General features: G+C 44.1%; 1 protein-coding gene across 4 annotated transcripts in view; it reads right to left on the reverse strand.

The window, feature by feature from the left end:
* Window positions 1-12615, reverse strand: part of GABRA5 (gamma-aminobutyric acid type A receptor subunit alpha5) — a 58890-nt gene that overhangs the window by 25400 nt on the left and 20875 nt on the right. For all 4 annotated transcript variants that reach the window (XM_074608274.1, XM_074608244.1, XM_074608254.1 and 1 more), the window contains one exon: window positions 2757-2839. In XM_074608274.1, the coding sequence (XP_074464375.1) occupies window positions 2757-2839 (83 nt within the window). The remainder of the gene's footprint in view (window positions 1-2756; window positions 2840-12615) is intronic.

Raw genomic sequence — 12615 nt, forward strand, 5'->3', positions numbered from 1 at the left:
CATATAATGCTGCCTAGGCTCATAAAATCTCCAACAATTCTAATACAGCAAGAAATCAGTCAAACGGGACAGAAGAATTTATCTTTTACATCTACCTTTATTTCTGTGAGCAAGATTAACGTTCCTTCTTTTTACTACTGAAGGAAATGTCACGGGTTTTTTTCCCTTTTGCTTGCTGAATTATAGCAAGTGCGGTGGATGCTCACGCAGCCAGAAAAATAATAACCTGCTCCTGCCTCTGATGTGGCACCGATCGCTTCTTGGCATCCCTTCTGCTGCCGATCCACCCGTGCCCCGGCTGCTTTGTTTCACTGCCCTGCTCTCTCCATCCTGTGACCAGTTAGCGCTCATCTCTTCTCCACCCTCCCAGCTCTACTGATAATGTGTTTAACATTTACTTTGATGCTATTCCTTGAGGCTTTGCAAAATCTTTCTTGGAAAGAAGACCATTAAAAAGAAACCCTTTGGGGAAAGACAGGGAGGAAAGCTGAAGACGAAAGGGCATGTGCTTGTGTATAATATACCCCTGCAGGCCTTGTCGTGCTCCAAGCCTGAAGATGACTTAATGCAAACCCGTACTGCTGTAAATAGGGTATAAATATTGTATTCTCCTAAAATACGTCTGGGCTAATTCAATAAACCCTGATTTACTGGCTGCTACTTGTGCAAACATCTGCGTATTAAAGGCCAATAAATTACTAATAAGCTGTCAGATCAGTAACACAGATATTCCCAAGGCTGAAAGATTGTCTATAGCTTGTTCCTATATATTTACTTTCTGCAGAGGCTACCAATGTGGACTAGCACAGGCCAAATGGCTCCATGTCTATGCATTGTGGAAGAACTTAACAGTGACTGGTAGTAGCTTATAAAATATACTCCAGGATTGTATACTGAGTGTGACAGAGAGTATGAACTAAAACTGTATTCAGCCCTCACATGCCTAAAATATGACTTTTCAGTGTTGGTTTTACCCCTGCTTAAAATCACCTGTGTGCTAATAGGTGATTAATATGTAAAACATTTTGCTCTAGCAGAACATGTAATTGCATTCAGACAGATTGGTGGTTTTTTTCTAATGCTATTGAAGACTGTATACTCCTCCTAAGCGTTTGTAGCTTACCTAGTAGTGTCATCTCCTGCACTTGCATATTTTTGGGGTTTTTTTTTGGTTGGAGAGTTAGAGCCTGTATCTTACTGCACCTCATCTACTAATGCATTGAAGCATCCACTTAACTTTAAGCCTGAGCTTCAGATCTCTGCTGCATCAGGCTCTTTGTTTAAATATGTTTCTTTTAGTTTTATATTGCATATTTAGCAAGACTTCATCAAACTATCCAACACCCCAGTTCCATAATCTGCACTAGAGACCAACAGGTGTGACTTCAACTTTATCTATCAACACAGTAAAGAATATGTAATACCAGGAAGGACAACTTATTTTTCTTTTTCATCTTAATTCCTTGCAGTAGCTTTTGTTTAGCCCTATATACAAACAATGACAGTTTCCTGTGAGATGTTTTCCCATTTTTAAGTTGAGAATGAAATATAATGCATATATATTTAAGTTGAGTGTAAAGGTGTATGGATCTTCAGATTTATATTGACTTTGCTGTAAAAAAGTAAACAGACACACTTGAACCTTCAGTGACCTTGTAAAATACTGCTGGCTATTCAGATGAAACTGGGTCTACCTGGATTGGAAAAGGGAAGGGAAAACAGTTCATCTTAAATTTGGTAATTTGGTAATGGTTACTGTAAACACAAAAGAAGTGTTTTTTCTTCTTAGTGCGATCACTAGAAGACAATGCACAACCAGTATTAAACCAGAGCAGATACAGATGATAAAGGCAAAGCTTAATCTTGCTAGGATTAGTGACGCTAAATTGATACGAATGAAAAAACACTGAAAAATGCTAAGTTAGGTGGCTTCAGGGACGAGCAAAATGCCTTGCCTGGTAATTTTCAAAAGTCTTTAGAGACACTGATTGCACCTGGAACCTCTGATTTGATTACCAAAATAAAAATTGTCTACTGTAGTAGCCTCATCTGTACTTTAATTAAGAGCTTTGTATTTAAATATAACCATCTGATCCCCTGAGGTTATTTTTAAAGTAGGCTTCTGGCAAGGCACCAGTGTGGCGGATTAGAGGCTTGGAATTGAGGAAAAAGCATCATTCACCATACAGTTTAGAATAATGTGCGCGTATATATAAATACATGTGTATACAGCATCATGTAACAAGATACAGGACTGGATTTATTAAAGCCAAATGGAATGATGTTTCCTCTTGTAATATTCTAGATCTCTTTTAATATATGCCATGTAGAGATATTGCACTGCAGTCTGATTCACGTAAATACCACACCAGCACATCAACCTGACACTGTCCAATGAAAGCTCCATTTTTCTACAAATGTAAAGCCAAGTTATCAACTTAGCTGTCTGCATCTACTGCCCCATCTCACAGTGGCTGTTAGACTTGATGTGGATCTCTAAGACACACCACCCGTCACCTCACCGTTTATCACCGAGCATGCCAGCATGAGCTGAAAAGCAGCAGCGCCAGACAAAGCGCCGCAAACGAGCAGCAGGGCAGCAGCAGGGGTGGCAGACCGGGGCGGGGGGCTAATGAGCAATGTTAAAAGGGAAAGGGTGGGGAAAGGGCGAATGATTCGTACAAGACACGGCGGCGGAACCTGAAACGACAGATAACAACGTGTTTTCCCAGCTCTTAGTTCAGAAGAGAACTTACAGCTTCCAAATTTTAATGGGCAGGCATGTGCATCCATGGGGAAATCTTCAAGCTGCATGGGACATTCAGCAGAGATAGTCAATCTGTGAGGGAGTAAAAAGAAAACACATCATTATGTTTTCTTGGCGCCTTCCCTTTAGGCCTCTCACCGCAATACATGAGTGCTGACACAAGCAAGCTTCTCCTGAAGGCTCCTCGCTCCTGTTGAAATCACAGCAACCCCCAGTTAAACTGAATGCGAGTTAAGCCAGGTGGACCACTGTGTGTGCATGCTGTAGGCCTTATCTAGTAATGCTAAGACACGTGAACTGATTTTATTTATGCAAGCTGTTCCAGTAAGATCTATCTTTCCTATTCGTACGTGAAGGAACTCCTGTGCTGGAGCTTCTGCCACGCATCTTACTCTTATCTGATTTCTGCAGGTACTGCAACTGGACTAGGAATTTTGAGGCCTGAGTACAGCACTGTTACAGACCTAAAGAAGCACTGACTTTATAGATAGATGTGACTACTTAAATGCATAAAAATAAATATTTTAAATAAATGTATATGGAAATATTTATATCTATATATGAAGTCATATATAAAGTCAATGACATATTTATACATACGACTTTATATAGCACTGCAGTTTGTTTCTGTGGAAATCGCACAGTATGAGGGCAGTCTATTTCAGTTCAACATACTGTGAATTACCCGCGGACCTTGTCAGGAAAAAAACAACAGGGTTATTTTCCCCCACTGTATTGCGGGGGGAAGCAATTCTATCCTGGCCCGCCTTGCCACTAAGTTGAAATTCTTGAGCTACAGTGGAAATAGACGTATCCCATGGATGTTCTGTATGACTGACACATCAAGCTGAACACAAAGAGAAGTCTGAGGTAAATTTCTGAGCAGCGCGCTATCAGTTATATTGCTGTCAAATATATCAAGAGAGCCAAAGCTTACATTTCTAGGTGCACGCAGCACATAGCACAATGAGAATCTGGTTTTGATTAGGCCATTTTGCTATTTGCATAATGCAGATGGTTTGCTCAGGATAGCGAGGATGCAAATCTCATTTTACATTACGAATGCCCTTGTGCCTTTCTTGTTTTATGCTGCTCTTCTGCCTCAGAGGCGACAGACCAGAGATAGCCAAAGCCCCACAGAGTGCCCGGTGCTGGGGTGACGCAGGGCTGTGCTGGAGGACAGCCTGGTTCCTCATCAAACTGCTGCCTGGGGGGCAAAAATCTGCAAAGAAATCCACAATACCCCACCACCAGAATGCAAAAATACCCTTTCCTATCACAACAGCCGCACATAGCCATACTCCCTGGCTATACATACTCACCTCTTCATATTAGCACACCAAAGTGAGTATTGTTGCTACAAGAACTTCTATCCAAAGGGATCGTAAAGGGTAACAATCTGTCCGTGTGCAGATGGCACAGCATTCAGCCAGTCCAATTCAATACAACACAATGATGCCTTGCCGGGGCACTCCAGCTACATGGACAATAAATTGGGGGAAACAGCTCCGCTCTCTGCCAACAAACAGAAATTCTGGAGCTTTACCAATAACTGGAAATGGCAAAATAAGCACAGAGAAATGCAATAGTGTTGTTGGCTAGAGATCGTATCATGAGGATGAGCTGGGAAACAGGGAGGGGAAAAAGGCAAACAGTAATAGAAAATATAAAGGTAATACACCATATAAAGCAAAAGAAAAAGAAAATCCAGTTCAGAACAAAGATAATGTATTATTTGTTAGGAATATACAGGAAGTCTATAATATAGAAAATAAATTACTTAGGCCTGAGATACCTGCCCTTAGGCAAAACTGATCTTGGACTTTATTTTAGTAAAAGAAATTTTTAAATCACTAAAATACAGTTGTCTGCAATGGAGACTGCCCTTGGGCACCAAAGCCAGCAAAGCCACAGTCACTGAGAGTGCTACATGGATGAATTTAACAAACTGGTTCTAGTAGCATCTGGCCCAGAATCTGCATCCTTTTCATAAAAATCACTCTAATGGGTACTTGAAAGCAAGGCTGCCATCCCTCAATGCATCGTTATATTTTCTGTACTAAGTATTGCAAATTTAATTTTCTTGATAAATTCAGAAACTTTACTCCAAGTGCCCTAAGAAAGCTGGTGTGTTTTACTGCAGTCCCTCTCCTGTCTCTCTGTCTACTAACAGTTCAAGTGTGTTGTTTCAAAGGCTGCAGCTTGACAACATTTTAATACACATACTTGTCATCTGCAAACATCAGAGGGGATCCCTACATCCATCTTACCAAGAGCTGTGGAATCAGGAAGTGAAGGAAGGCTCAACGCAGAATTATGAATAAGACCTTCTGTTTCATCTGATTGTCCTATGAATTGTCCTATGATTGCCACCTGCACCTCTGGAAACAACCCTTGTGTGTAATGAGGAAAGCTGTAGACATTCCTCAGCTGTAAATGTGGAGGAGAAGTGAAGATGAGGTGCAGTGAGACTGTGACCTGGTGGACTTTAATTAAGTCCCTCCAGAAATTATTTTTGCCTGTCGTAAATGGAAGGGTAGCACATAAGGCTGGAGGGCACCTGGCTGCCACTACTTGCCTCAGAAGCCGCAAAGACCCTGGCGGTACCATGGCTACTCCCGTGCCCCCTCTGAATTCCTCATCCAGCAAAAGGCGGCACATCCCTTCAAAGGGTGGTGCCTGGTGCAGTCTTCTGGGTCTAGCCCAGGGGTACGGAGAATCGAGTTTAGCAGCTGCAAATGCGCTTGGGTACAGCCTTTCCTTTCATTAACATGAATTCTTTGGATGAAGAAGTTCCTTTTGCTCATTATCAATGACACCTACATGCTTCTTTCCTTTTCCTGCTCCTCCATCCTAGGGTCACTCCTCATCTGGCCATCTTGAACAAATGAACTGGCTATGCCTATTTGTTACACGCTGCTCTTCAAAGTATGTAGCTGTGCCTCTTATGTAAATTTAAAATGCTCAGTGAACACTCTCCTAGCTACCTCTTTGAGCAGCCTGGTCTAGTGGGAGGTGTCCCTGCCCATGACAGGGGGGTTGGAACTAGGTGATCTTTAAGGTCCCTTCCAACCCTAACAATTCTATGATTCTGATTCTTAGAAAGTGGGCATTAGCCGAGGCTTGTGAAGCGTCTTGTAACGGGCAACACCACAGAAGACTTGACTATGGGTTCTGATACACCACATAAATGCCACCACCCTGGCTTTCTGCAGAGTGCTTTCTGCCCAGCAGGAGCTGTTTTTCATTACTGTGAGAGGACCTGAAAAACAGTCACTAAATTGACTCCTCGTTCAAAGAGCCTGTGTTTTCTACGACATGCAGAAACAAAAAGCAGCACGGCAGCCACCTCTCACACTCTGGGGGCTGGAAGCATGGGTCACTGCATACAGATTTGCTCCTAGGTGCAGAGCACAAACGGTATATTCACATCATAGCTCCAGCAGTCAAAAAGAAATTGATATCTGGGTCTGTTCCTTCAAATATCACCTGGGGTGATATTTGCACACTTTGGCTTTTAACATTGTGTGAATGCTTAGGTACCCTTTGCATACCCTAGTTTACACAGCTGATTATAACAAAATTACTCCCAGTTTGCATTTATCGGAAGAAGAGAAAGGAGGCCTTGGCATGCATCTATGAAACAGCCTTTGCCTAATCCTTGTAATACGGTTACTCCAGAACGATCTCGCTGTGCTCACTGCAGCACAGTTATCTCAGCTACAGACAGTCTCCAAACCAGGATTTTTCTGTCACAGCACGAGCACTGCTCAAACTGCAGTTCTTTGCAGCAGAAGTATTTAAAAGCTTCCCTCCTCCACCATCATTCTGTGTTAATAAAAGCCCTATGGGATTAGTTTCACTCAAACAGAGTTTTTGACAAGATTATAAGTGGCTGTTAAAGGTCCTTTACAATTGGAGGATGAAACTCTGATTTTATTGAAGTTAATGGTAAAATTCTCCCTGACTTCAATGGGGCCGGTATTCACCCAAAACATGTAACAAACCCTGGTTACAGCTGCTGATTTATTATTAACGACAAAATTTCACTTTCATAATGTGCCAGATACTTACAGTGCTATCCAAATGTTAATCAACCAACAAAATTCTACAGCATACCTTAACTATCTGGAAAAAAAAAAGTTAGGTCTACGAATTATTTCACTTATCATCCGTAATTGTACATGAAAGCTTCATCAAAGCTTCATTATGTATAGCCTTTACTTTAAGAACATAAAGTGATTACTGATGTTCTGTTTCAAAAAAAATATAGACACGTAAGTGAATACCCATCTAAGAAAAGCACAGCGATTCAAGCAGCAAGTCTTCTTCCCTCCAGAAAAGTCACCTTCAACCACTTCCCACTGGAGAATTAAGCAAGGCGATGCTTTCCAGAGGCCACTGCTTTCTAACAGCCGGGGGCGGGCAGGAGAAGGAGGTGTTAAAGTCAAGGATGGTGGGAGGAAATAAATGCAGATGTTTGGAAGCCAGACATCTGCAGCAAGTGTGCTGCGAGGAGAGCACAAGGCGCTCTGTCCCCCAAGAGCCTGTTTTAGGGGGCTGCAGGGACCTCCCCGCTGTTCCCGTGATTTCCCTCAATGCAAGGAGCATCTGCTCCTACTAGCGGGAAAAGAGCTGGGAGACTGAGCAAAGCTATCATCATCTCTCTGCTACCCTGGAAGTGCAGAAAACACTTTCCGGAGTATTATCTGCAGCTGCCAGGCAGGAGGTGAGGGCAGTCACCTGCCCTAGGAGCCAACAGCCAGCCGCAGGAACATGCTTTTTCTTATCAGCTGCTAGCTTTAGTATGCAAACAAATTAAAACAGAGAGCTTTAGAAGGAGAGGGGAGCAGAAAGGCAGAGCCACCAGTGGCTTTTGGGAGAAGTTAACTCAAGATAAGTGTTGAATAACACGAGTTACTGATGAAAGGAACACAAGGAAAGTTTTGTTGGCTCTGCGGTACTGGGGCCAGAGAGATATGAAGCTCTTCTGCCCATTCGCCCTAATCCCCAAACCATCTCCGTCTTCTTAGTTGTTTGTTTCTGCACACTGCCCTTGCCCCTGATTAAAGGGAGCATTTTAATGCTGTGCTTTGTCCCTACCTGTGCTGGCAACCAGTACCCACGGTGGGGCTCAGGCCAGAATGGGTGCAGAAGAGCCAAAGTGCCCTTCCCAGCACAAGGCCACCCAGCACCATTTCCCTTAAAAAAAGGCAACGTGTTTGCTTGAAACTCATCCCAAAGCCATCTCAACACCTCCCCAACGTGCCAAGAAAAGAGTTAAGTGGATCCAGCCTTACCCAAGCCATACCCCATCCCAAAGGGCTGGCTGACTCCCTGCAAAAGGAGACTTCAGGGTTGGGTCAGACCCTTCTCAGGATCCAGCTCCAGGAAGAGCTTCCCTGGGTACCATCCCACAGGACCTTGGCAGAACAATTTGAGCCCTTGTGGCATCTCCAGAAGGCACTCACGCACACTCATGGAGAGAAGAGAAAAACAGAGTGTTGCAAACTGTGAACACATTGTTAGGTTTGCAAAATTATTCATTTAGCCTTGATTCAGGACACAATTATTCACCTGTTCTCTGACTGTGATGTCTTGGGAACACTTCTATAACCAAACTGTTATTCCTTTCAAAAGGTTTTAAAGCAAGACTTGTTTCAGGCTCCAGCACAGTAAGCGCGTAGTCCTGGGAAGTGATGTCTCCCTGTGTTCCTCAAGTAACGTGTGTTTATATGAGCATACATATACACACACAGACACAGACAAACACACACAGATATATATATACACACACATATGTAAAGACCTTTCTTGGTTCTGAAGCACTTCCCATACCGTCCTAACAATCTCTGCTGATGATGGTGATAGTGGGTTACCTGACACAGCATAGAGGTGTTAGGATGTGGATACACGTTCAGTCATGGTATCGATGACTGTAAAAGTCACCCTGAAGCCTGCCCCTGGCTGGGTGACTCTCTGCAGCCTGGCTCAGGGGCAGAGGAGTGATTATTCTCAGTAACTCAAAGACTGCCTTGCTCACAAATATCCATCACTGTGTTGGAGAAGAGGCCAAAATACCAACTCAGGGCCTTGTTCTGCAGCTCTGTGTGGGATGTGGAGGCAGTTCACCACTACTTCTTATTTATAATACCTGTTATACACTCATTTCCTTGGATTCCATCATACCAAGTGAACACAGAACAGAAATTAAAGCTAGGAGCTGGAGTGAAGTGGTCTGCAGAAATTTCTATCTTAGCCCATTTTTTCTTCATAACTATTCTGCTAAGAATACTACCCTTTCCCAACTTCCCTGTGATGCTGAGATGTGTTAGCTTTTTATGACACTGAAATGTGCTTTGAAAATGCCACAGGGAAGGGACTGTGGAAGACTAAGAGCCTTCCATCACTCCAGTGACTGATGGTTTTGTGAGCTGTGAATACGTAATTCAGATGCACGGTGTACTTGACAGCAAAACTCTCATTTTAAGCAAACCAAATCCTTAGCATAGCTTATGCTGAAGTGAGAAAACAAGACTTTAATTGCCTAGATTAACTGTGCAGAAGACTAGGTTATCTTGAGATGATCTGAGGTGGACAGGATTGATGTCAAAAGCTGTGCCACTGTAAGAATGACCTCCCTGCATGTGGAGTGCGTTGGCATATCCAGGGCACGCTCTTAGACAGGGGCAGGGGGGATGTTCAGCCTCTAGAAACAGGAATAATGGAGAAAGGCAACAAAATAACCAATAGGACGCTTAAATTATCTGATCTTTGGTAGGGATTTGGGGTATTATAGAAAGAATCACATTTCCAGCTCCTGGTAAAAGTTTACAATAGAGGTAATACCTTTCATTCTCCAGTATATCTTTAATATGCATAAAACCAATGGATGGAGCACTGAGTTCATGCTCATCCATCCTTGCCACACAAGTCGTCTAATGAAGTCCATAAGCAAAGCAAAACTTGCTGGAAGACGCTCTGTTTTTCACCAGACTAACTGGTGCAGTAAAAAACCCCAGCTTTTTGGCAGTCAACTCCTTCTTTACGTTCTCTGCCTACAAACCTTACTTTCCTAAAGAAACTTTAGACCAATAAGGCTGTGCAGCTACGAATGCTATAGCACAATATCACACCCATCTACTTGACAGTTTAACTTAAAAACCTCTCCAAGCTTTCTCTCCTTGCTGGTCCCTTATACATGATGAACCTTCCTCAACACCCCACGAGGAAGGCCTTCAAATCTCTCCTCTGCAGTAGCTTCTATTTTTACAGAATTCTTGAATTAAAACCCAAAAAATCTAACTAGTGCTAGCAATGCTAAGAAGCTAATGCAGTTACTGATGCAAGTAAAATGGGAAACAACAACTCAGCCAGCCCAAAATTCATTATGCCACGCCACACCACAGATTTCCCCGAGTCTGCACATGCTACACGTTTTGACTATGACCTCCCCATCAGCATGGCCCTTTGGTGGCATGTTCAACTGTGTGCTGACTGCAATAAATACCGTTGTTCTTGAAGTGCTGTGTAAGACTGAACTACGAGCTTCTCTTTGGCCCTCAAGAGAGGCCAGTCCCAGCTACTGGCAGAACCAGCCAGTGACGGCAATGCTCAGTGCCACCCGACGGCACAGGGGGTCATCCGACCCTTGCTTTCCGTGGGAGAAAACCCAAGTACAAGAGTGAGAAGGGAGCACAGAAAAGTCCCGCAGGCAGCCTAGGTGATGGAGGCTAAGGGCTGTGATGGGCACAGTGCACTTGTCCTCCAATTTTGGTACCACCTGTTAGACGACTTGATCGGTGCAGGTTTTCTGACTGGCCAAAGGGGCTTTTGTTCCACCATTTCTGCCTGTCAGTATGGCACATGTTCCCCCTTGGATGAGGGTTACCTGGCTGCACAGCCATCCTATTCCTTCCTCCCATTTCACACAACCTTTGTATTTGTCTGGACAGGCAGAAAATTGCATGCAGTATTTTCTACAGAAAAAAATGAGCTGGATTTAGGAAGTAATAAGGGGTGGGGGGGACCGGATGGGCAGTAGCAGCCCATTTGGGCTCTGTCACATCTAGACTGGGCTGCACAGACGCAGGAGGGTAGGTGGGAGGGATTATGATCTGGCAACCCTAAATACAGAGCTGAAAACCTTGCTTATTTTCCACAGTTCAGACGAACGATGTAGAGCTCCTAAACATCTCGCCAATTTCCTTTCAGCCACTCGCATTTAACTCCAGCCTTTTCTTATTCACCTCACATTTCTATGTCCACCTCCCAGGTCACCTCTCATCAAGATCTCCTGCCTTTTGTGTAACTTCAGTGCTCCTCCACGCCTCTGTGTGAAAGGGGCATGCATCAGGTGACGTGACGATACGCTCTTTCACAGGGAAACATGTGCACACGCCGATTTGTAGGTACACGGAGGAGGTTGTTTAGGCATCCAAGCAGGACATCATGATCTGGGTTTTTTTTGCCTTGCTTCTGAAATGCTACACGCTCCGGATCAACACAGCCGTGAAGTGCCAGGTAAAGGGGCAGGCTGCGGGTGCTCGCCGCTCCAGGGAAAGAGCCCTCTGATCCCTCAGCTGTTTCACACCATGAACAGTCATTAAACAGGCCTCAATTTACCATCTATTTGCTATTTATACCACCACCAGCACTAGCATCTGCTACAGCGTAAGCACCTGTCTGCTGTAGTGCAACCTGAGAGAAGGAAGGGCCGATTCTCCTAGTGACACTTCACTGTCCCCATGACAAATCAGGTTCAACAATGTACTTGGCTCCTCTCCACCCATATTTCCACAGGATGAAGATGGGAGCTCCCTGTTCCTATCAAGATCAGGGGGGTACTATTTCCCCCAGGAAATACTGCCCTTGCACGCAGACAGGGATGACGGAGCTGTGCTTACCCCTCAGCTACGGGTCACCTCAGCGACACCTTCCGAAGAGACAGAAAAGAAAAAGCAGGTAGAATGGGTGAGGCACATATTCTATCACTGGACTGAGCAAACCTAGAGATACTGTCTTGAGTTTAATTGATGCCCTAATCAATTTGCATAAATGATATTTTTAAGATGCACGGTTAAAGGCAAAACCATAGGTATTTATTATTTTGACTAAGGAGGTTTTGCTAATTTTCCTTATCGTGTAGCTGAATCTCCAAGTCAAAGCATAGTATTTTTTTTACATGGACAGGACACGTGAGTGCATTAGCCACCAAAGAGATGACTGTGGAGCAATGAGACAACTTTTTGAAGTCTGACTGAACCATTATGATAATCCAGGGTTTTACCATCCCTTCTAGTCCCAAAGTTTCCTGTCCCAAATTCCTGAAAGGAATATGCAAAGGAAAGGCCAGCCTTGCTTGCAGAAATTGTTCCTAGGCTTTTATACTGGCTTCAACAAGGCCAAGTGCCACGTCCTGCACTTGGGCCACAACAACCCCATGCATCGCTACAGGCTTGGGGCAGTGTGGCTGGAGAGCTGCCTGGCAGAAAAGGACCTGGGGGTTCTGATTGACAAGCAGCTGAACATGAGCCAGCAGTGTGCCCAGGTGGCCAAGAGGGCCAATGGCATCCTGGCTTGTATTAGAAATAGTGTGACCAGCAGAAGGAGGGAGGTGATTGTCCCTCTGTACTCAGCACTGGTGAGGCCACACCTTGAGTATTGTGTCCAGTTCTGGGCACCTCAATATAAGAGAGAGATATCGAGGTGCTGGAGCGAGTGCAGAGGAGGGCAACGAAGCTGGTGAAGGGCCTGGAGAATAAATCTTATGAGGAACGATTGAAGGAGCTGGGACTGTTTAGTTTGAGGAAGAGGAGGCTGAGGGGAGACCTCATCACTCTCTACAA

This window comes from Larus michahellis, chromosome 1 (assembly GCF_964199755.1).
Source record: "Larus michahellis chromosome 1, bLarMic1.1, whole genome shotgun sequence".
NCBI classification, from domain to species: Eukaryota; Metazoa; Chordata; class Aves; order Charadriiformes; family Laridae; genus Larus; species Larus michahellis.